This window comes from Anopheles ziemanni, chromosome 2, assembly GCF_943734765.1.
Source record: "Anopheles ziemanni chromosome 2, idAnoZiCoDA_A2_x.2, whole genome shotgun sequence".
Taxonomy (NCBI): Eukaryota; Metazoa; Arthropoda; class Insecta; order Diptera; family Culicidae; genus Anopheles; species Anopheles ziemanni.
Genome location: NC_080705.1, coordinates 77,091,242 through 77,115,717, shown reverse-complemented (window position 1 = coordinate 77,115,717; position 24,476 = coordinate 77,091,242). Strand labels below are relative to the sequence as shown.

Below are 24,476 nucleotides of genomic sequence, written 5' to 3'. Positions count from 1 at the left end.
TCAAAGCTACACAATTCGATCACATGCAGTGATGTTCAACCGTCGAACCATTAATTATACTGGTAAAACCTTTCTGGTTTTGATTTACAACGTTGGGTCGACGACCTTTCCTGCAAATAGCCAGTTTCCTTGCCCTTCATCATAGATCAGAAACAGGAACGGTCGGTTGGCGAAGAACTGTACCGGTTGGTTAAGAATCGTGAACACCAGCGTGCCCTCGGTGGCGGCGGCTGCCTCTGTACCCTCTTCGTCGACCTTTATGCAACTCTTCTGGAGTATGGTGCTGACCTTCAGCGGAGTGGACCGACCTCGCGATATCAACGGTAGCTCGGCCTGATCGCTGAAGACACGCGACACACCAAGCTGCTGCAAACACTCCCTCATCGAGCTGGCGTAAGTGATGGAAAACTTGGGCAGCTCTATTTCGACCTCTTCCTCTTCCATTTCCTGCAGAACCTGGTGGACTAATGGCGGCGTCAGGCTAGAGAGCAACTGGTCCAAAGAAACTTCCGCATCGGGAAGCATCACCATCATCGATAGCTGGTTGCCTTGGTAGGGCAGGCGGAGGAAAGCTGTTTTCAGCTGTTCGGAGTATTTGTAATAGAATATGTGCTCCCGTTGCTTCATGAAGGTTGCAGTTTTTGGTCCGAGACCTGCGTACGAGGCCTTTGCGGTGAGATGGAAGGGTTTTTCGACCGTTGCATTAGTCGGAAACGGGACGGCCCACGAGCCTTTGAAGTAGATCGTATTGATAAGCATAAGAATTGCATCCTGAAGCGCGTCCGGTTTGACTACGTCGGTAATCTTCTCTCGGGTGTTCTGTGCCACCCATTGGTTGATTTGCTCCGCCGCGCCCACGTTGTTCTGAAAGTCAACACTCTCGGTTGTCGCGTTGTACTTCGTGGTGATAATGCTATGGAACTTCTGCACGATAGCGACCGATTGGTCGTAGAAAATCCGATCGGCAATAAGAAGATCATTTCCCTGCTGCTTGTACCGTAGAATATCTTCACTCAGTTTATCAATCGCGCTTTTCTCCAGGTGCCTGCCACCAAGCGCGCGCAATAGTTCACGCTGCGTTTCCGATACACTCGCACTGCCTTCGTACAGCAGTGCAAGAAGCACTTTGACTGAGAGTGGAGATAGAACTGCATTTCCGGGCGCCTTCATCAACACCTCCTGGGAGACACAAATTAAAAAAACATATAAAATGAAATGAACGAAGTAGCGTTGCGTTGTTGATAACCGGTTACGCCAACGCCAACCTTTGTAACGCCCCAGTCGAACTCGTCGTTCCATGTTCCTTGGTACGGCTGATAATCCGTGAAGCGCGGACGGATGGATTTTCGCGGTGTTGAAAGGGCCACTTGGTGTATTTAGAACCAATCAACGACAATTATTTTAAAACGTGAACGATTTCAACCACTGCCATTCGAATTCGTTATACTTACAGGCAAGCACGCAACAAAACACGATCGTTAGTTGTAGAAAGTTACCCATGTCGTCCAACTCGCACGATCAGTCAACGTTTACTGATAGGGCTAGTGACGTTGTCGCACCGAGTACAGCTCAGCATCAGCATCAACGGAGAGTGATTTTGATGGATGAACGCTCTGGAGAGGAAGAGAGAGAAAGAGAACTGGGAGAGAAACTTAACGGAAGGAACCACGCTTGCGATCAGTTGATCCTCGCAGGTTAAAGCAATGGATGAACAAATTGAATAGAATACAAGGATTTGTTTTATTTATTCAAGTAATCTGAAACGTAGCAAGATCATCACGTACACACAAAGCAACATCCATCAAGGATGGATTTTGTTGTTAAAGTTATCTTGAAAAATAAATTCAACAATCTGAAGTCAACTGAAAATTTCATGAAACACGTAAATATAAAAGCTACGTTGAAAAATATTCAAACCATACACAGCAACATCCAAAACCTGGCAGTTGAAATATTTCAGAACATGTTTTTGAAATGCCGCAGAGGCCGTTCGCTGGTTCCATGAATTGAATGATGATTAACCAATAAAGATAAGGACGAGTAATTTTTCGTTGAATCGTTCCATGTAATAGGAAGTCTATGAGTATTACGTCTGTGCTACAGGCTTATCGGTCTTACAGTGAAGCAGACACGACACACACATTTCGGCTGGGGAATTCCAAAAAACAACAGATGGAAACAGGAATCAAGGGGATTTTCTTTGACTGTTACTTTATCGAGAAGATTATGGATGCCTAAGTAAAGTATATTATTAGTCAAGTAGCTAAAAGTCTCATTGGAGTGGAATTTATTTATTGCCTTAGAAAAAACTTAACGCACTAGAGGAACAGTACTATTTTGTTCACCTATACAAACTCAACATGGCAAATGAATGTACAATTTACATCTGCAGCTAGATTACGGCTAGTTCTGGCTATTTCTTTCCCCCTCTTCAGTCGTGTTCAGTATGGCGCGGCAAATGAAGTTGGCGTTCCAGTTAGCTATTTCGGTTATATTTCTCTCCGTTTTCTTCCGTTTCCGTCTTAACGCCTACGTCCTAATTCACGTCCCTTGGGCTACTAATGTTAATGTTATTAAAACAGACAAACAAAATCTCAATTGTCCTCCACTGCTCCATTGGAGAATCGCATTGCCGCTACTGGGTACGCTATTGGTCACGGGTTGCTATGAATCCGTGCTTGGATTCGTTACTTTTCCCAGGAACAATATCGTGTCCGTTTCTTGATCGTGGATGTAGAACAGAAACGGTCGGCTGACATTGAAAACGATCGGGAGATCGTCATAGCCGAACTTGCTGACTAGTTGAATTTCTGGAAGGAAAGGCAAAAGATTTATAAACATCTGTTTCATTGTGATTGCATAATGGAACCCTGGTATTCCCGATGAGAATCGTAAACAAAGTAATCAACACGAAGCATGAAAAGGGGATTTGTTTTTGGGTCATATGTTATCAGTAAAAAAGATATCGTTTAGAGTAGTTCAGTAAACCTTCCTGATTTTCCTGATGTTTGCTCACTCATTGAAAGGGATCGTTTTAGTAACAAAAAAAGTAAAAACCCCCCCCCAAATCCTTACCTGTCGCGGCAGATGCAAGCGTTCCCTTTTCGTTGATTTCGATGCCAGCTTTTTGCAGTATCTTTGAAACCTCTAGACCAGGCCTGTCGGCGTTCTTGCCTTCGGTGATGGGCGCGAGCAACGGCAGTGATGCATTTTGATTAAAAATATCCCGTATTCCCAGCTGAAAAAGAAACCAAAAACAAGCAATGAATACGATGTTATGGATTGTCTTGTGGAGTTTTTAAACCTTTTCTCCGGACAATGGAGTTCGAGGGTTGCAATGCTGCTTTACTTACCTTTCTTAAAGGTTCGTTCAGTAGCGTGCCGTAGTCGAAGCGAAACTTTGGAAGGTGCACGGTCACATCTTCTCGCTGGAACAGCAACGACTTGAGCATGACCGTGGACATGGAGTTTGCTATCGAATCGAGCGAGACGTTCCCGTGGGGCAGCACGATGTTCATGCTGAAGTCGCGGCCCTTGTAGGGCAGGCGCAACACTTCCGCTCCAAGCTCCGTGTGGTTCGCGTATTCGTACAAATCCGTCTGCGTCATGAACGGTGTCATGACGGATGTTTTGGCGCTCACTTCGAACGGCCGGGCCACCGTGTCCTTGTCGAGGAACGAATTTCTCCACGATGCCTTAAGGAACAGCACGTTGGCGAGGATCATTTGCGATTCTAGCAGTGTGTCTGGATTTACGCACGAAGGAAGGAAAGTAAAAAGATGCAACGATACAAGTTATCATCCCCCATTAACCAAATGGAACGGAAATCCTTTTGATCCTTACCTTCCGTCACGATTTCTGTAATGCGTCCGCGGGTCACCTTCTCGCACCAGTCATTAATCTCTCCGGCCGTCTTCTTCGCCGTGCCATTGAAGGATACCCGGTCGAACGAGGCACTGTACGTTTGTTGTAGCAGATTCGTGTAGCTGGGTGAGAGCTTTCCGTGCAGTTTATCTAAAAACACCTTCGTGCCGATGTCGAACTCGTAATTATCGTTCGCTTTCTGTGAAGGTAACAGGCAAGGATTTAGTAGAGCCAAGGCATAAACAACCATCAAACAAATGTGGCGCTACTGACCGTGGATGTATCCAGGAACTCATTGTAGAACGTACGCGTTTCATTGATATCCCGCTCGCACAGGACCACTTTGAGCTGCTGGTGCGTGGCAGACCCCGGCTCGGCTGCCTCGTACAGCAGCGTTAGGAGAAGTTTTACAGAAAACGGAGAAAACACCACATTCGAGTCCTCATCACGGAACACTTCCTGCGAGGGTAAAAAAAAAGCGCAGCTTTGTAGAAGAAATTAGCGTGAAAACATGCCCGGTGTTCACCTACCCGTGCGAGCTGCCAGTCAAAGTCGTGCCTCTGGAATTCCGTGGGGGTTGGCAACTGTCGCTCTTGTGCCGTGTGTACATTACCGATGAAAATGAGGACTAATAGAGCTGCATCTGCAATGGCAGGAAAGGAAACTTTGTTGAGAAGGTTTATCCTCAAGTAGATTCCCTAAAATCATTTGCAATAATTCAAGTGATGTTCCGAGTGAGTGACCGTTGGAGTGTTTTGCTGACGCTTCTGCGACGTAGATTTCTCTTAAGCTGTTATGATTTTTCTTGAGTCAAAAAACGAATAAATAAAAAACTATTCCACCGGCTTATCAGCCGTCTGTCTCGCTTGATTATGAAGCAAGTTGATAGCAACAAGAATCTCGTGGTACATACAACACATTAGCTCCTGAAGGACTTTGCATCGCATTCTACCACAAGGGAAACATTCCACCGTGAGATTTATGTTTCAAACAAACATATTATGCAACGTGCTGGCCTCATTCTTAGTTATATTTTTTTCCTTCTTTCAACAAAATAACTTACAATAAAAACCCAAAAAGCAATACCATCTTCGCCTTCTACAAGTTATTTGCCGGTCTAGAACCAGCTTCAAGGAAATACCCCACCAGCGTCTACAATGACTGCAGGTGTCTTGGGGTGACCTCCGGTCCAGACTCACACCTCGTGTGGTTCCTCAATATTTTTGTCGCAACAGTGCCATTGACACCGGGTAGGAGCGGAACCAGTTCGAAAAACCTGTTGCTTCCGACAGAAACGATATTTGTCTGTGTTCGTGTGTGGCTTATGACTGGTGGTGGCGGCGGTGTTGGCTAGACCCGCCCTCACAACCCTCTCGCCTGAGACGATCACCGAATATCCAATCTCATCCAACTTTTTGTTACGCACCACGTACTCTGGTGACGCGATCTGCGGCCAATCGGGTTGGAAGACGTTTTATCAGTTGACTTAATTCGACCATTCAAAGGATGGTTGAAGGTTTGCAAGCTCCACCGATCAAAGCAGGAAGCAAATCACTAGATTGCCTTACGTCAACCGTACGATTGGGGAGGCTGTGAGACGGCATCCATTAATGGATTCGGATTTTGCTCAAACACAAACCGATGGCAATATGCATCGAATGCACCCCATGTGGCGTCGTACACAGTGGGTTGTTTAGTATAAAACAGGTAGTACGCTGAAGGGAGGGGAAGAATGAACGTAGATTAAAGCACGAGCGTACTAGATTGACAGCTTTACTAACGTAAGACACCGTACGTGACGTCGATGTGGCGAGATTCAGCTGAATCACCTTCTTCTGGTGACGTACGGTAAGAATGCTAATGTATCCTACCGGTAATTACGAGGTTCCGAACGACATCGATTCCCGGTGGTCATTAAATTACATCCAAAATGGGCTCAGGATTACCCCGTCGGTTGTCCCAATTACCGGAATCCGGTTTCATTCATTCCCTTCATTGTGTCTAGACGGGTTCTTAAGGGATTGGCGGGATGCGTTCAGTCTCCGCGTGTGTGTTTCACTAGGTTACCTGCCGGACCTTGACCACACGCACTGCACCTTGATAAACATCGCATATCGCGTGTGACACTTACAGCATGTGCTGCCGATGAAAAGCGATCTGCTTCGGGTATACTGTTGACTGGAATAAACCATCGCGGCAATTCATTCGCCGAAATTACGACGTCAGGAGGTATTAACACTTAGGCACGGGAGTGATTGGGCCAACACAGGGCAGAGCTGTTGTCCGTGTCGTGGTGGTCCTATTAGCCACGGAGGAAGTTGTTTTCTATCACAAAGCACTGGTGTTTGGGTTTCCCACTCGTTTCAATTAGTTCGCGCCAACAAACGGTACATCCGGAAGGGATGGTTTGGAACAGATTTAACCTTGCAGCCACCGCTGTTGCTGCTGCTACTTCTACGACGGACGATCGTGCACTGGGCGCAAACGTTACAGCGATGGTGGTGTAGTACCGACAGCACAACAACACGGGCACACCTTCTCGATCCAACGCACAAATACCTACTGCGATGATCGTGGGCTCGCGATCGCGATGCGACTGGTCCACGGACGAAGAACCCGCGTGTTTGTGAACGCACTTCATCGGTTGTGTGGTTATTTTGTTGCGATCGCGTGAAGAACCATTCACGAGGCGCGTATGGTCACGCGGAATCGATCGATTTCGCGGTTTTCCCAGTTCCATATGGATGGAAGTAATATTACTTGGCGGTTTTACAGGAATTGGACGAAATGCGTCTGAGCTGTGAACTTTGCGTATTGTCGTTACAAAAATATTCAATCAATTTCCTTCCGTGCGCCCTAGTCGTAATAGTGCTTGCGGCCTTCAGAAAAAGCCTTGAATTCCCCAACCTATCATCAGTTTTATAAAACTGTTAACTCATGATTGAATTCTGGAAAAATTGTGTGAATTTCCTTATTTGGGCGGTTTACTTTAGGGCACATTCTTACGCATAGTTAGTAACAACACATTCTTACGCATGCTTGAGTTATTCTTATGGGTCGTGTTTATGCCGTAAAAATAAAAAAAAGCTTTTCCAAAATTGCACAGTTATGTTTACATGTTCCCAGCATCATGATTGTGGCTAGGTACATTTATCTTAACGATTAGAATATATTTAATACTAACGAAACTATGATAAAATAACCTTCCGGATATATTTCACGGTTTATTTTTAAAATTGATACGCTCCCTCTTGAACAGGAGTGTCTTAGAGTGGAGAGTGCCGGCTGTAAACAAATTTTGATTCCGTATTAAGAGTTCCTGAGACGCAGGAGGTATGGCCCTCTTTTTGATTACTCCCAGCATCCCCTGCTAGAGGGTTCTTAGAGGGATTCCCAACAAACTGTTCAAATATTGCTCCGCGCCGGAGACGCTTCGGGCGCCTCTTGAAGCGATCGGTTCGAATCTCTAGTCACCTCCGTACATGCGCTGCGTTCGGCAGAAACGCAAGTGGTTGGAAAACCCCTTGTTTATGGGTTAGTAACTGGGCATACAAATACCATGCATCTGGGACGAGGTGAGATTGCGAGGGAGAAACATAAAACATTTCTGCCGCTACCGTTTGCGATGTGGAATGTTCACATTTCCTGAAGCTCAAGCCTTGAGCGGGGCTTGAGGTGCAACAACACTGTAATCACCATCTCGAGAGTCGCGCCAGTCATTACTTTAACTGTCCGCGTGAACTTACTGCTTGACTGCACGCGTCTAAGTCGTCACCTTTCCCCCGGGTGGGGGATAAAGTTTTTCCCGGTTGCCCCATTGCCTTTGGGTTCGCAATGGCCGGTACGTGCTGAAGTTAGCGTACGGAGCTCGAGTAGCTCGGTGAACTTTTTACTCGAGTCCTCCCTGGGCCAGGTGAGAGAAGCCACTTCACACGGCCTTCCCGACACGTGTAGTGTGCAGTGAAGGATGCCAGTACTTGGTAGATAGGTAGAATGTACGAGCACTGAAAACTTTCATGCGCACTTGGAACAACTTCAAATTAACAGTAGAGCGAAATGGACGAATGTCCGCTTGAATTTATTGACCAGAAAACCGAAAACTATTTCTGGCGGGTGACCGGTGAAAGCATTCGAGGACGCAAGATCCCGAGATCTGCGATCCGAAGTTTGAACACTACGGGCTGACAGCGATGAGGGAATGGGCTGTGAGAATGTTGAGCAATAGTTCAATTCATAAAATTTAATACAGCCACTGCAAAGTTCGACCAAAAAAAAAACCCTCAGAGAATGCGTGAAAGTCTGGAGATTCGTTTTGTTAACACCCCTTTATCTTCTTTCGCACCCCAAACTTTTCCCAAAAGCCAAACCGCACAACAACACTCGCCCATAGTTGGGAAAAGTTCCTCGGAAGTGCTGCTGCTCCGTTGTTCTCGCCTTGCACAAGTCATTAGACTTGAGATCCTTCGACTTTCGCACAAGGGTCGGTGTAAACGTGCCAAAAGTCTTCAAGTGCGCCAAACGCCTGAACCCATCGGGCATCGGGCGTGTCAGAGGCAGCAAGTGATAGTAACGGATTTTCCCTTCCATGCGGAATAAGAGAAGTTGGCGGGCTGGGCGTTAGTGTTGCCGCTTCCATGGTTTCGCACTCGCAACTACATTCGGTGGTTTTCGCTTGGCCACTTTTATGTTTGCCCCGAACCTTTGCCCTCCCGTTGCTTTGGATGACGTTTTCCCGGCCCAAGACAATGTTTGTGGATGCACATGGGTGTGTGTGTCTTTTTTATGCCCTTCTTCCAACACGCCAAATGGGATAGTCACACACAATTATGTGAGAGCAAGTTTTACGTTCGGTAAATACATCAGTCGGGAAGAAGTTTTCGTAACTTTGCACTACCAAGTGCTGCTTCGACTTCTCGGACGGTCTTGGGGTGGTATGCGGGGTAGGTCGTGGGGATTTGTTTTTTTCCCCCACCGCTCGTGTATCCGTCCCACCTCCTGGAGACATGAGGGGGAAAAATAAAGAAGTCGTGCCGACTTCAGAAACGAAAGATTCCTTTCCGTTCCCGCTGTGCAACACCCGGAAGCGCAGAAAGGGAGCACAAAATCTGAACAATCGCAATCACAAGGGTTGAAGTTTGCTCTCGTATTGCATCGTTTCCAGCGCTTACATCTGTAGACGCGTTTTATTTCGGAGAAGGGGAGATGCTAAGGATGTGCGCGCGTGGAGTACAAGATAAGGACGTGGGAGGCTACCGGGCAAACGGGAAGGAATGTGTAATTGAGCCATTTTGTTGAGCAAACGATTGTTCGCCTCACAATTACACAGTCCATTGTAGTTCGGTTTCTGGGTGGCGGGTTTCTTGCACACTCCTAGGAAAGCCGATAAGCAGCAGTACATTGCGGGGTGCGGGTTTTAAAATGGTAAGAATTCTCCTTTCCTTCCGTTGGTTACCGGAGTCGAGAGGGTTTAGTCGGGAAGCCAGAAGAAAGACAGAAAGGAAGAAGGAGTCACCTAGCGGGAGCGAGCGGGCGGCAAGTTTTATGTGCAATCGGTGAAAATGGATTGGAATTATACGTGCGGGAATTGTGGAACTGAGATTAAAACCCGGAGCGTGTCTTAGCACTTTGGCCGATCCTCTTCGCTAGGCTAGGACTTCGGCAGGCACGAAGCCACTTTTTGGCGGAAGTTTTGGCACCAGTTGGGAGTCAAATTATAGACATTCTTTCTTCTGGCCTTCTCTTGGCGTAGTTGAACGTGCAACAATTTAAAATAAAAGACAAAAATCCGGCACCGAACGGAAAGGAGAAGCCTTTTCGTTTTCGGTTTATAAATCTTTGAGAGAAGAAATGCTTTCCGAAGTGCCATTTTCAAACGTAACCGCAACTGCTTGGCTTTTGGTTTAAATTGGAGTGGAATATTTCCGCCCGAAATGTGGCTGTTGAATTCCTGGACCATTTTACGAACTTTAGGTGTTCAACATAGCGGAACCACCATAATTTGGTACTAAGCTTTAACCGTAACCTTTTATCATAAAGCACATTCTCCAACGCAATGTTGTGGTTAGGATGTCATTTTTTCGTGTTTCCTTCAGTTTACTCAAATTTTGCAAATATTTGTTCGATTTTGTCGCGAGCATGTCGATGCCATGACTATTAAAAAATAGGTGGGTATGAGTCGTTTTTCCGAGAAGTGTTTATTTAACACGCTTGCTAAACCAGTGGCAGTAGTGTATGTCTGTGTTTCATTGATAATTATTCCCAATTAGTCTTGTGAAATTGTAGAAAATAATTTATTTGCCTATGTTATTTAAAAGATTCCATCTTACTTTGAGGATTTGATTATGTTTCGATTGACAGTCCAGGGAATTTTTACGGTTTTATAAATTTGCTCATCTTAACTAAAACTTTTTAACTGTAATTAAAGATCTGACAAAATATCTTGTACCTTTTGATAAAATAGTGAAGATGTAACATAAGTCCTTAAACTTGAGTAAAGAAATAAGTTAACTATTGATCCACTTAAATAGATGGAAATAATTTGGTTGTGACTCATTGAATCCAATTGTTTGTCTGCCTATCTCTCATCTGGCCTACACAGTCGGCTTAATTTGTAAGAAAACACAACAAAACCACCCTCATTACTAATGAGAGCAAATGTAATTCACTTCCCATAACGAACAAATTCAAATATTATTATAACGAATTAAGTGATTTCCATGTGCGCTGGTGTTTGGAAATGACTCCCGTCCGGGCCTGTTCTAGGTCACATTCCGTCCCATTGCCCCCGTACTAGGCCATCCCCAGGCAGGGGAAGATGGGAAATAGTGTCACCAGCGTCGAGCTTCGTCGAGTCTTGTTTGCTTTTCATAATTCGTTCGCGTTGCGCGCGGTATCTTAAATTGGCCCATTCTTAACCAACGTTTTCGGCAGGGTTTGCTCCAGCTGTCTTCGGCAGCACTGAATAATGCATACATTATTGGACGTGCAGAATGTGTGGAAATGAATTCCGTACTCTCAACGCCCGCCAGGCAAATGAATATGCGATGGCGAGGAAAGCGCTCTGCCGTCGAGCACCGAACGAAGGCCCGTGTTGCGGCGAAAGATAAACAGCGTGCGTTCTGTATTCGAATTCGTCAAAAGCTGGGCCCTGACTCCTGAGGCCGGGAAACCTATTTCCAACCGAATTATCGCCACAATCAGCTCGCTTTATGGGCTGCGAGCGGGGAAAAATAAAACACAATTTATAGGCAATAAATATAAATTCGATTACTTAACGCCTCGGTTTGTCGCGCCTGTGGTTGGCACGATTGGCGGTGTTGTTGATCGCACGTGAGCTTGTTTACCATCGATCGGAACCACGTACCGGGGCAGCTTACCGGGGCTTGTGAAAATAAAATAAAAAACACCGAGGAAAGCTTCGTCGTTCTGGTTGGCGTTTTATTTTTCTTCCACAAGCTCACACAGTTTTTAAAGTAAATCGAACCCTTGTTTGTGGAGTTGAACGGTTTTTGGCGGAACGGAACGGCGTGCATTTAAACTCTTAAAAATTCAACCACGCAACATCAATTGCTCCCCGAACGACACGAGCTTTCAGTCCCCGAGATAGGTATGGAAAATGCGGGGGAAAAAAGATTAGCGAAGGACTTGTCTCGCGTCTCGTGCGTAGCATGCCCTAGAGACTCATAACGGGGCCGGCTAAATGGATCGTTTCGACGCAACGTTTTACGGATCGATATTTTCCACCGACTTGCTCTCCGTTGCCTTGTCGTAGGCCAAAAACAAAGCAAAAACATACCTTGTGTCATCTATTTGCCTTCATCGAGTGGGTTTATTTTTTGACGCAGTTCTTTTCGGCGATTTCAGTCCTCTTTTTGCCAAACACCAACTGGCTCACGGAATGACTCACTCGGTTAGCTTCGTAGCGTGCACCGAACGGACATAGGAGTGGTAATTTATGGTTTGTGGAAACGGAACGATTCTTTTTTATTTTTCCTCCATACGACAGTTTTTTGCGAGCAAAAATAACATTGGATTCCGCGGAGCATGAACAGTTTTCCCGAGGTCGAAGAGATTGTGATTCACTAGGGTTTTGAGCCATGTCTACTTACTTTCAAACTTGCAGGGAATGATAGATGAAATGTTCGTTCAACACTTTTTTTTTTAAATAGTCATGGTTTTGAGATAACCCAATCGATTTTGTAGCTGTTACGTAGCATTTTATTTGAAACGTGTTTTGCAATTTTTTGCCACCCGTTATAATTTCAATGCTTTAGTTCATTTGTACTTGATTGTTGAGTTATTCTTATTCATTCAAGTTTAAACAAACAAACGATTGATAAAATGCTTCCAATTCCACCTCCAGCTCACCGACTGTTCAACTCATTTCGTGGAGCCGCCAGCTTCTAACGACCAACTTTTACTCGCCGCTATTTACACTCTGAACTTTTCCAAAACAGACGCAAGCGAAATTCGTTCATCTTTAAGATCATAGTCTACGGATTGAAGGTGTTTGCTGAGTTGGTCCCGACTAAAAGTACCGAATTTGACTTTAAGTGCGCCCTACTGTTCCTTTCTTGGTTCGTTGGCTGCAAGCTGTAAGCGGTGTTTTGTTGCAAATCGAATCATTTTCCCCGTCACTCCGCACTCGGATCCGTTTTTTTACCTCTTGCTGGGAAAACTTTTCCATCGTACCAATCGAACCATCAGCGGGCGGATGGAAAATCTTTACTCCATTACCGATTCGACAAAGCGAGCGCAAAAGGGTGCGCTAAGAGGGTTATGATGTATACGGTGGGTGTGAAAATTGTACACCTGATACCTTTTCTTTTATGAGTTCCCTTTTGCTACATGTGAATACAAATCCAACGGAAAATGGGTGCATTATTCAATGAAAAATTCTTTAATGCCTTGTGTCATGCCGGGAGTAAATCTTAACTAGCAGAGCGAAAATGTGCGAAAATAATGACGATACTGTAACAATTTCACCAGTTTTTGGGAAAGCGAAAAGGAACAAAAAGCCGTCTCAAAATCTGCCAAATTTAGGTGGAGCAAGTTTCTGTCATTGAAACCACCCCAGGCGAACGGAAAATCACTTCACACGTAATAATAAAAATATACAACAAAGTTCCAACGATCAGCCATCGGGAGGGAGGAAAGTTCCACGCCTCGAAACACTCGAAGTAGTAAAAGAAAAATGTTAAGTGCGATATAGACGAAAAGTGAACCGAAAAAAAAATCGTTGAATATTTCTGCCAATTTTCCACAGCACCCACAACAACTCGTGGGTTGCAGCAATAGGAAAAAATTGAAGTTAACAAAAAAAACTAACAATAATAAAAATAAAACCGGTGGGTGGAAAAACTTTGGAAAGTCATTAAAAAAAATCTCGTTAACAAACTTCCCTTACGTTGTGTAACGGTGAGCTGGTTTGATGATTGAATTTATACTTTCGCACGATTTTCGCACGAATTGGTTGCATGGCATGGATTTGAACGAATTACGCCTTAGGTTGCAGATGTGTTTTGACGATCGATCGAATTACATAGTAAATGGAATGAAAATTTAATTTCTAAACATCCAAACTGTTAAAAAAAGACTTGAAAGGATGTATATTGAAACTTAATTACGTTATGATTTTAATTTAAATTGAAGTTAAAAGTGGATTTCGGTTGAGCAATCCATTCTGCGGAAAAATGCTATTTAATCAATTCAATTTTTATATGTTTATTGAAATGCATTTTCTGTTTTATTTATTCTCTTCCAGGATCATGTGGCTGTACATTTTGCTTGGTTGCATTTTGAGCGGACTCTTCGACATCACAGCATTCTCCATAAACACGGATAATCAGGTGAGTTTTTGCTGTGCTTTAGGTATTGTTTACCTTTTTGATGTTCCATAATTGTTTGCCTTTCGTCAATGGGCCGTTAAATTAACCATCCCAAAACATTTTTATCCGTATCATTCCTTGATCCTTGTTGTTTTCCAACGGTATGTCGAATCTTTAATTGAATCTCTATAATGCCCCATTGAACGGCGTTTAATTAAAACTTTCGGCTATAACTGTCACATAAATCGCTGGACTTTGAGATGTTTAGATCGAAGAGAAGAAAAACAGACGATACGGAAAGACGTTTTCGTTCGGCGATTCTTTACGCTTCGCTCGTGTTTATGTGCTGATGAAAATTTGGCACCATTCTTCTCCTCTTCCTACGCGGATGCGGATCAAGAAGTCAACGAGGCAAAAATATCGCCAATTCACTCGCCGCCATCGTCTGCGTCGGTCCAGTTTCAAGCGAATGGCAGACGTAGCGGTTTACGTAACGTTTTCTAAGCGCAAACCGTCCGAACTGGATCTCACATCTGCATTCTATTTCCCATTCCTTATTGAGACCTTTTGTCCATTGATACATCTTTAAGTCCAGGTTCGGTTCGAAGCAAGAATATATGGCAATCCATTGGATAAAGTATCGGCCCATTGACCACCGTTGTGCACCATTATCTCCGTCGTTAGGATCACAAATTAACACTTGATGGAGGTGTTTGATCCGGTGGACCAACAAGTGAGCTCCATTTGTCCTTTGTGTTTCAGTATTGGCACAGGGAAGTGCTTAGGAAGATGTGTACAGGACGAATTCTCAAACCTTTCCGTGACTAGAATACCCTTGAAGTATGTACAAATTTCCACCCTAAAAGATTTACACGAATTTGTGTAAATTTTCCTGTGGTTTAACGTGGCTTAACAATCGTTCCATCGGGCAGCCTGTAAATCCTAATCCTGGCCACCGGCACCAAGTTAATGGCGTAAATATGTCACTTTGCTTCTGCACTTGGCAAAGTTGGTCCACGTGTTTCGGGTTCCCTTTTCCTTCATCGCTAACCGGGTCTCAGAGTTTGGTGGTGGAGATTTCGAAATGAAGTGAAAGTTATTGAGATGGCCAGGAAGTAAATTTCAAATTTTATGACCTCACCGGTGGCAGCCCCTGAGGACACGAAAGCTTCCGTCGATGTCGATCGAGTGCCAAACTCCTTTCCTGTTGCCGCCTCGTTCGCTCGTTTGACTGAATTTTTACTTCTCCTCCAGCTCCAAAATCCGATAGGACATTGGCGATGACGTTCATTTCCTGTTGCCCCGTGGCGAAAGCGGCCCTTGTACGAGCAAAAGTTTCCTGCCCGGTCGGGACTGCCGTTCCGTTTTGACCAAAAGCACCTCCACGTCCAATTTTCAGAAATTTCAAACGAAACATCGATGCAGTTTGGTTGCGGAAGGTGGTTGGTGTGTTTAGCAAACTTATGGCTCGGTATAGATTATTGAATATTTACCGCCTTAAAGAAGATTATACCCGGTTCGGCCGGGCGTAGAATGAAGAGAAATCGAGAGGACGGCGCATTGTTGGAATGCTGCACGGTTCGTTTGTTCTGATTGGATTAGCCGAACGACGATGAACATTCCGAACATTCCTTCCATTCAAACATTCAAAGCATCTTCCTTTGTCATATTGTCTCGTTGTGTGCCGGTGAGCAACAATCCTTGGGACAACAATTATGTCGTCTGAATACTTATTACTCTGCCGGCAGCAAAGAAAAACAAATTTTCGCGAGCGTGGTTCACCCAAAGTGTAGTTTCTGAGTTTAGACGATTCTTTCTTTACCTCTTGGCAAACGAGGGAACAGTGGTTTAAATTACGCAAGAATGAACAACAATTTTCTGTTTATGTATAACACACACACACACACACACAGATGTGATCTTATCAGGAATGAAATTTTCTAATGAATACGTCTGTTTTCTCTTGCCTATACAGATTTATGAGCCACAAATAGGACTTAACTATGGTAAGTATTGTTAAAGGTGGTTGACTGTCTATTTCTATTTAAGTTTAAAAATTAAAAATCTCCCTTGATCTAGCTTATTAAATCCTATAAAGCATATCGCTCCATAGCAAATTGTTTTATAATAAAAGCGTCTTAAAAGTGACATTTCAAAAATATTTTTTTAATCTCCAGATAGTTGCACAGTAGGAAACGCAACATACTTTCATGGAGAAACGTTTAAACTCGATTGCCGAACACAATGCGTTTGTCAGGTGAGTTAACGATGTATATTTTTCAACCAAATAAATCTGCATCCAAAACCTTTTCCCTCTAGCGTATTTACGTTCGTAACCAATGTTGATGCTTCGAGTCAGCAAAGGGATTTTATTTTGAAGGTCAGCCTTTTTTTGGAATTGGTTCGGGGATTACTTTCATTTAAGTACTAGGAAAAAGGGCACAGGAAGAGTTTTATTTGGATGGTTCCAAAGTGGCCAATTTGGAGCAAATCGGATCTGTTGACAAAGCAAAATATGGTTGTTAAAAGAGATTTTGGTTCACTTTTGTGTGACCCAAGTAATTAACCTTTCCATCTTTGACGACTCGTTTGATAATTGTATTGGAGTGGATCCTATAGGGAAGATCGGGTATTCAACCCGAGTGTCCTTTTTTCAACTGTCTCTGGCGACCGGCTTTAAGTATTTCTCACTGTTTTATATTGAATTTAGCTGTATCAGTATCTTCACAGAAGCAAACCCTGCAACGGGCAGCTTTTGTACGTTTATTTACTCTTTCGTGTAATTTCATTTTCATCCTTTCTTCTCCCGCTTTAGACCGGTTCAGGTGTCACCTGATTCGACACCCCGTATTGTCGGTCCGGATTCGATCCGGTACCGTTTCGGTAATTTGGCTGCAAATTCAATCAAAAGTATCCCCCGGTTGGCGCTGGACCAGCGCGTGGTGTAGGAAATTCGTTTTACGTTACGGCCAGAAAACTTTGTTGTCTAATCAAACAAAGTTTCGAAGATAGCGAGACCACGGCAATGTGAAGCCGCGGAGGAAAAGAAATGGACTGGACAAGGATTTGGCAATTCAGTTTGGTTTAGCTACCTTTCTTTCCTTTTTATCGTTCGTTTCCTGGAGAACAAAAAAAAAAAAAATAAAAAGGAAGCATCGGATCATTTTCCTATCAACTCCGCACGGGGAAAACCAATTACATGTTAGTCAATATTTGAGCAGAGCGATTTTTTCTCCACCTCTCGTAGATAATTTCTTTCAGCGCAAAATCAGGCTCTAGCAATACTTGCGTTTTTCTTCCTCCCTTATAAAAACCGATTGATCTTAGATGTTGGTGGGAAACTTTGAACACGTCACTTAGAAACCTTTTTTATATGGTGATTCAAAATGCTTTCCCGATTGCGTGTTTGCCGAGAATGGAAACTTTGTCACTTGTTGCCCCAAAACGGGTATCGATGGGTAGGCGCCCGATGGTAACCGGAAGTATTTTGTTTGTTTTCAGAATGGCCGTCACGCCTGTTCGACGCTATGTCCACACGAAAATCTGCCCCCACCCGTCGACACCTCGATCTGTATCGCCCCGAAGCTGGTCGAGCTGCCGGACCACTGTTGCCGGGTGTGGCTCTGCGAGCAACCGGCAACCGATGGTAAGTATTTTAAGTGGAACGTAAAGTTTTTACACAGTTTTTTTTTTAAACATTTGTTTTTCAAAGGAGTACGTGTATTGATGATAATTATGAATTCTCGGTAATTTTGAGCAACTTATAAAATTCCATTTAAACAATATTTTTCATGAGGGTTTTCTGAAACCCGGCCAAGTCGTTTTTCTGATTTAAATTGTTATCAGTTACCCTTAGTGACCACGAATGAACGGAAGAAATTTGTGAATCTTGTTGTGGACAAGGGATTTTGTTTTAAAAAATTGTTTCCAAGCTATTCTGATGGTTTTACTTTCTGACCCGACTTGACCTGTCAGACAATCTGTGTGGATCATTAATTTTGGTTGATTCCCGTACTACGTCGTTGTGGTCAACTGAGTATTCGTGCTTCCGTTCTGCGGCTTTTTGTGGTAGTAAAATAAGAGGTCACATATAGCAGAGTAGAGGGTTTTTCCTATATTCTGAAACAAAGTGCAGTGAACCATTGTTTTCTTTTTATTTCCTGGCTCTGTTTGTGGTAACGAATCCCCTGCACGGCTGGTAAGCACGGTACAAGTTTCCTACGGTACGGTGGTTTGCCTCCAACTCGATGCCACCAGCGGAGCATCGGGTTTTGGGGTTTGCAAGCCGCTAACCGAAGGCCGAAAAAGAGTGACATGCAAAGGGTGGTTGGAATTTATTGAATAAAAAACAAAAATAGGTAGTAACGCTAGAAACAACTGCAATCTGCCCCACAGTGAACGCCACCTGTTACAACTCGTCCACCACGCTGTGGTCACCGTGCTCGCAGAGCTGCGGCATCGGGACGTCGACCAGGAACATCACCACAACGCCTGGCTGCCAGCGGCTCAGCACGATACGGCTGTGCGAGAACCACCGGTGCAGCAGGTCGAACAATAATTACTACATCGCCGGAGACTACGCCACGCAGGAGCAGGGTGCCAAGGGGGAGGGCAGCAGCGGTGGGGAGCTAGCGGCCAGCGATGCTGCAGTCGAGCGGGCCGCCGGTGGCACAGATCGCAAACAGCTCCGACCGTACGATGGCAGCACCGGTTACGTCCCCAACGGTGTCGCTCTGGTCGGGGAAAGTGAACACCGGAGGAGGGTAAGTTGGCGGGCGGGTGGTGGAACCAGGTCATGCAACTCGGGGTGAAGTTCCGGAAGGTCCTTGCAAGATTATCTTACATCCCTTAGCTCGCCCGAGACCGAGAATTCATGACCCATTCCGCGCCGACGATGGCACTAGGATGAATAATTATCTAATGACCTCCGATTTTCCTTCCCTCTTTCTCTCTTCTCTCCCTTTTCGCTCCACCGTACCACCACCAGAAAGGGCACGAGTGCCGAAGCATCCAGCGGACGGCGTCCTCGCGGTTGCGGCTCGGTCCGTGCGTATCGCGGAAGCTTTATCGACCAAAATCCTGCAGCCTGTGCCAGGATTCCAACATGTGTTGTGTGCCTTCAATAACCACTACTATTAAGGTAATCGATATGATACGAGGGTAATTATGGTGTTGTCAGACACGTGTTTGCCATCAGCGAAGGATCAGGTTTTTTTGTTGGTTTGCCTTCAAAACGACCCAATCGGGCTTTGAAAATTAGGGCTAACGAGATTCTTATCGTTTTGCGGCCATCTTTAAAAGAGCAACAGTTAGATCGTTAAGCGTCGTGCAAATTATGTGTTAATGCCTATGTTTAAATGTTGTAAAACCATTAAGAAACTAGCGTGGATGAAATTTCCCAGTGGAAAACTTCACTTAAGAATGCGATTGTGCTAGTTAAAACACTCTTAAAACTGTTAAACTGTTTAAATTCATGATCAACGTTTGAAAAGCTTTACCAAATAAACAAGAAATTCAGTTTAACAGTAGGTAATTGAGTTTAATTAAGTTGATGAAACATGTTTCAATTTGAATCATTAAAAAATGCAAAGCAGTTGTTAAAAAGAAATGCAAGCCTGTCGTAACTTGTACACATATTTCATATTCTTTTTTCTCAAAAGATTCAATTTTAAAACGATCAATATTTAGATTCGTTAATTTGATTGGTGTTGTATTCTGATTGTTAATACATTTTCAATAATCTATCAAACTTTACTCAAGCGAAGCTATGCTTGAAATTTATTTTTATGTATTTTTTATATTTTTAATTATTAGAACGTTTTTGGTAAATTACTTACTCTGAGAATGTAGACCTGAGTCGATTTGTATTAGAAATATTGTATAGCTTTTGAGACATCTTATTTGCAAACTTTTCTCATTGCCCATTCTACTGCCACAGAATAGCAGATCTGACCTCATCCATTTTTAACCCCCACGTTAACACGCCTCTTTCTACTTCTTCCGTTCCCTTCCCTTGTGCGACAGGTTGAATTACTGTGCCCTTTGAACTCCGGCGATCCGTTCGACTTCATCGAACACGGCTACGACCTGTGGGACAGTGCGTCGATCGATCCGCTCGACCAGGAGATGCTGCAGTCGCGCCAGATACATATCGAGAACCAGTTCGTCGACGTGCAGTGGGTGCTCAAGTGTGAATGCGGCCCTAAGGTAAGGCTACTGCGCCACAAATTGGGGCCACCGTCTCGTTTGACATGGCCTCGATTTTTTCTTACCATTCCCAAAAAGCGAAACACAAAATTGCCTGCGACGATGGAAATGGTGACCAGAAGCCCTCCTTTTTGATCTACTTCGTCGGGCGAATGACAACGTCAAACAAATGGCCGGCCAAGGCCCGGGAATCGCTCTCGTTTGTTCGCGCCAGAGTGGGCAACCACAATGTATTAAAATAAATTGGGTTCATTTCCGGGAGCAAAGAATTGCCAGTAAGCAGGGCTCGGGAGCCGGTGGTCACCCGATGCTGTTGGATGGCCACTCTGCTTCGCGGTGGATGCAAAGCACAGGGAATAAATTTTCCCAACGGCATCCTTCTCGATTAGCTGGATGATGTCCTGGAGCTTCGTTGTTTTCCAGCCCAGAGATGGCCATGAGACATGTTGATTGGTGTCGTACCGTTGGTATCTCTGAGGACCTGCCGGATTCCCTTATAACGTTGCATCGCCACCGTCAGACGTCGTCGATCATGAAGGGAAAAAGTTCAAAGGAAATCGCGTTGAATGCAGCACAAGAACGGCTTCTTGTTTGCATACCACGCCGTGGTGGTGTTGGGGGGGAAAATTGAACACGCAAATGGAATGGGAATCATTAGTTGGCGTCCCTCTGGGGACTTGTGGCGGTGTATGCGTTTTGGATAAGTGAGCCATACCGTTTGTTGATTCAACACACACACACATACCGTCGTATTACAAGGCCGACATTACCTTGGAAACATCATCATAATCATCGTCTTCGGCAGGAGGCTGGGTGTACGTATCCGATTGCTGACATCTTTACCGACACGAAGCTGACTGAAATCGGAATCCTTTGCAATCGTTTCCCGGGTGAAGGAGCTTTCGCACCATTCCTGTCCCATCCGTCGGCCTCTTCTAGGACGACCCTTCTTCACTCCCAACCAAACCGAGATGTGGCTTCCCGAGCATATTTGCTTTACCGTTTGCTTGCTCTGGCAACATAACACACACTGCCAAAGATAGCGCAGTGCCCGGAGCATACCGGGTGTCCGGGTGGTGGTTTTTGCCCATCCTCAACCCTCTTCCATCGGAAAACCTCCCCGCCTTACAAATGGCGGTCGGTTCACCCGATGGCACTGGTGAAAGGACAACGACGAACCTCCATTTGCGCAATCAAAACAATTTCCATACCACTTTCCAAATCGAAGACCCGGTATCGGTATCGATAACGGGGTGGAGGTTGGGTTGCGTTGCGGTGCGAACGATCGTAATAAGGATGTCATTAGGGGAGGGTTTTCTGGGGAGAGGGTTGTGCAGTATAAATAAAATCGAACGGTAACGGTTATGGTGTTCCTTCCGTCGCCAGCGGGTTCCAGGCCACTTTGCAGTGAAACCGAAGCCGAGCGAACGACCGGGCGCCTCCATGCACGTACGCATGTTCATCATCATCGAACACCACCTCGAAACAGGTGCTATCGGGTGCGCCTCGAAAATGTTATGTTTGCTTACAGAAATTTCCTCCTTTTCAGCTGCTGCGAAGGTACTTCGGCTGATGTGTGTCTTTTTTACTAAAACCTACAAGGCACCATGGAAACAAAACGGTTCTAAAAAACTACCTCTCCCAAGAATGAGTTACGGAAGAAAATCGTTTGACTGGGCGAAAGGAAAGGGAAAAAAACCATGGAAAGGAATGAGTACCGAAGTGTGTTGAATGAGACTTATATGTCACCGACACTTCATTCCACCCTCTTGGACATGATCCGGAAACAGGGAAATAAGGGAAAAACTACCCCCAAACCGAGTCCCACCCTCGGCTGTGCGTCGGTCGACGGAGAAACTGTCACAGCGATTACAGCGTGGGTCGCTTTGTTATCAATCATCGTGAGTGACAAGCCGGAATCTCTCGGCCGAGCGGATAGAGATTTCATTCGGCAAGGTGATGTGCTAGTACACTAGACGCTTCAGTTCACCAGCACCTCCGAGACGTTTCCGAGATCGGAACCGAGACACGACCGGCTGACGTGAGACGGCTCAAGCTTATGGAATACTCGTGTAACTAATATCTGTTTTGACTAATGATCCCCCGGGGGCGGAAGGGCGTTCCGTTTGCTGGGTTTTGGAAAGAGTTAGGAGGTGGTTTTTCGACACATTGCTGGGGCTCGATTAGTGACGTAGTCATTTTCATGCAAGAAGTACCAGATGAAAGTCCGAACAGCCGAAACGGTAAATTTAAGATCCAGAAAGGGGTTTCGTCTTGTCATGTTTATTTCGGACGAGATTTAAGAGACACCCAGTATTCGTTTGATCTAAAAGCGGTATGACATTTTTAGTCTAGTGGATTAAAAATGATGTGGACAAAGGCTGAGTAGCCGCGGGGGGCCCCGAGCTTAAGGGGGCAACGAGATGAAAACCCCAGATCGCTAAAGTAACCGATTTTATTTATTCTCGCAGCGGCATACATATTTTGATCAAAGTTAGTACAGATGTATTTTGATATTGCTTAAGCATTGGTAATTTTCACCTAAAACCTTGCCAGAATATGATTTCATGAATCTTCTTTCTCATCTAGTAATGTTCGTTTGACTTAAAATGCTCTCAATTCACGGTCCATCAGCAAAAGTCTTCATTGTTACCCTTTCTAAATTGTTTTCGTCATCGCTGTTAAAATTGATAGAATGATTTGATAATTTGAGAGCCATTTAAAAAACCTTATTGTGATTCAGCACACATAAAATAACATCTGTGAACAGTAATCTACATTTGCATTTACTTAAAAAAAGAAAAAACCATGAAATTTATTGCAGAAAAATAATAAAATGATTAGTTTTTAATTGGTCTGTTAGGATGTGGAGGTCATAATTAACAGAACGAAATGAATTTTATTAACTTGTTCAGATTGCTTAATTTAGAGTGATTATTTTCAGATGATGAAGATGTAATATCTGATTTCATAAAACAAGTAAATTGTGTGAAAGGAAATGTAAGTTACCTATCACAGTATATTGTTGAATTTGTTTATTTATTTTAGATTCTTTGAATTAATATTTACTATAAGATATGTGACGAAGTTATTGATAATAACGAAATGATGTGTAGAATTTATACCTTTCAAAAATTGTGGAGATTTTATGCTGAAAATATGTATAAAGGATTGCAAGCTGTTGTAAAAAATAAGTTCAATTTTGGCCACAGGTATCGAAACTTTTTTTGCAATGGAAATGTCTGGAGGGCCACGTTTATCCAACCGCTTGGGGGCCCCGAACGGATTGATCCGCTTCTGGATGTGGACTTGACAAACAACATGCATTTTGAACGATGTTTGTATTTTTTCCTGCTGAACCTGCTGCTTCCCAAGAAGACTGTATTTCACCGCATGAAGCAAATCTAAATCTCTTTGTGTGTAAACGTTATTACCGCTCCAATACGTACACAGGTATCGTGTATAATAGGTCGAGCAACATTCAAGCACAATTTAACCTACCAGCTCGATTTCAATTGGACCCATTCTGCAGCATCCTCTTGTGTGCATCTACATGAAATTAATCAACAGCCTTTTGATTGCATCCACTTGGACGATGAACAGAATACAAGCAGAAGAAAAAAAACTGGAGTGTAGGTTGTGTTTTTACGATTCTCCGCGGGTGCTTCCATCAAGCTTGCGAGAAGCAGGATTAAAACATAACATCAAACTAATGGATTTCCCCATGCCCTGGACCACAACAGTCTGTGTGCTACTACTGCTGCTGGTTTTGTCTGTAGTGGAAATGCTATTAATTTACCCGGTTTCGCTTACGTGCTCCATCTTCGCGGGGTCATTGCCTCCGAAGGTTGCAAATGCAGTTTACTGTTTTTGATTTTTTCTGGCATTTTTTCTCTCCCTCTCATCAGCAGCAGCGTTCATCAACCGCTAGTTGTTATTTTGTGACGTTTTCGGTTTTCCATTCATGGCCGTGCTTTTTTCCGTTTTCTCTTCCTCCCAAACCAGAGCAAAAACTGTCGCCCTCGGAAGACAGTCGGGGGGGTGCAAAAAATGCCCTCGAGTGGCCACCGGGCCACGAAGGTACAGCCACCAGCTCCGGAGCAGCAACGATTGGCATCATCCCGTGTCGGCGACTCAATCGTTGCGCCACCATTATTAGCTTCCGGATCGGGACTGGACGGGCCGCCCGGCAATGGGAGTGGACACCGGCCGGAAGCCGACACCGGGGGTCGAGCGTATCGATTGTGGCCGGAAAAACAACCATCATCATCATCCCAGGAACCGGCCGGTGAACCGAAGGGCACCAACAATAGCTACGACTACTATGACGGTAGCGTTGGCCGGGGTAAGGAAGGGAAGGTAAAAAATCATAAACATCAGCAGCAACAAAAGGCGCACGGGCAGCATCGCCGGCAGCAGCATCGGGCGAAGGTGCACGGCAGAGACCGCCAGATGCACTACCGACCGCAGATGCATTCGCCGTCGCAAGAACGAGTGCATCCCGGTTGGGCCGATGCCAGCCCGGCGGTGGAGGCCGGAAGCAGCGAGGAGCTGCTGAAGCGAGTTCATCGAACATAA

The 24,476-nt window shown here is 44.6% G+C and overlaps 2 protein-coding genes across 2 annotated transcripts; one reads left to right on the top strand and one right to left on the bottom strand.

The window, feature by feature from the left end:
- Positions 1–84: 84 nt before the first annotated feature.
- LOC131294420 (uncharacterized) lies at positions 85–11,669 on the bottom strand. Its single transcript, XM_058322468.1, has 11 exons — positions 11,660–11,669; positions 4,395–4,507; positions 4,138–4,323; positions 3,844–4,063; positions 3,354–3,745; positions 3,076–3,238; positions 2,666–2,810; positions 2,119–2,148; positions 1,534–1,613; positions 1,266–1,366; positions 85–1,179 (listed from the first exon to the last, which is right to left on the bottom strand). The coding sequence occupies exons 1-11, from the start codon at positions 11,667–11,669 to the stop codon at positions 85–87; spliced, it is 2,535 nt and encodes an 844-aa protein (XP_058178451.1).
- A 1,962-nt stretch (positions 11,670–13,631) lies between these two features.
- Positions 13,632–24,476, top strand: LOC131294419 (uncharacterized). The gene is made up of 8 exons (XM_058322467.1): positions 13,632–13,712; positions 15,667–15,697; positions 15,869–15,948; positions 17,193–17,337; positions 18,087–18,454; positions 18,679–18,831; positions 19,716–19,898; positions 23,904–24,476. Exons 1-8 carry the CDS (start codon positions 13,632–13,634, stop codon positions 24,474–24,476), a joined length of 1,614 nt encoding a protein of 537 aa, XP_058178450.1.

Bases quoted from the DNA above. Each gene is read 5' to 3' on its own strand.
- LOC131294420 (XM_058322468.1), bottom strand. The intron at 1,614-2,118 runs GTAAGACCGATA...CTTCCTCTCCAG, and splicing joins TGTGTCGTGTCTGCTTCACT to AGCGTTCATCCATCAAAATC. The intron at 1,367-1,533 runs GTAAACGTTGAC...AAATACACCAAG, and splicing joins CAACGTCACTAGCCCTATCA to TGGCCCTTTCAACACCGCGA.
- LOC131294419 (XM_058322467.1), top strand. From the start codon at position 13,632: ATGTGGCTGTACATTTTGCTTGGTTGCATTTTGAGCGGACTCTTCGAC. The intron at 13,713-15,666 runs GTGAGTTTTTGC...TTGCCTATACAG, and splicing joins CCATAAACACGGATAATCAG to ATTTATGAGCCACAAATAGG. The intron at 19,899-23,903 runs GTAAGGCTACTG...CTCCCAAACCAG, and splicing joins AGTGTGAATGCGGCCCTAAG to AGCAAAAACTGTCGCCCTCG.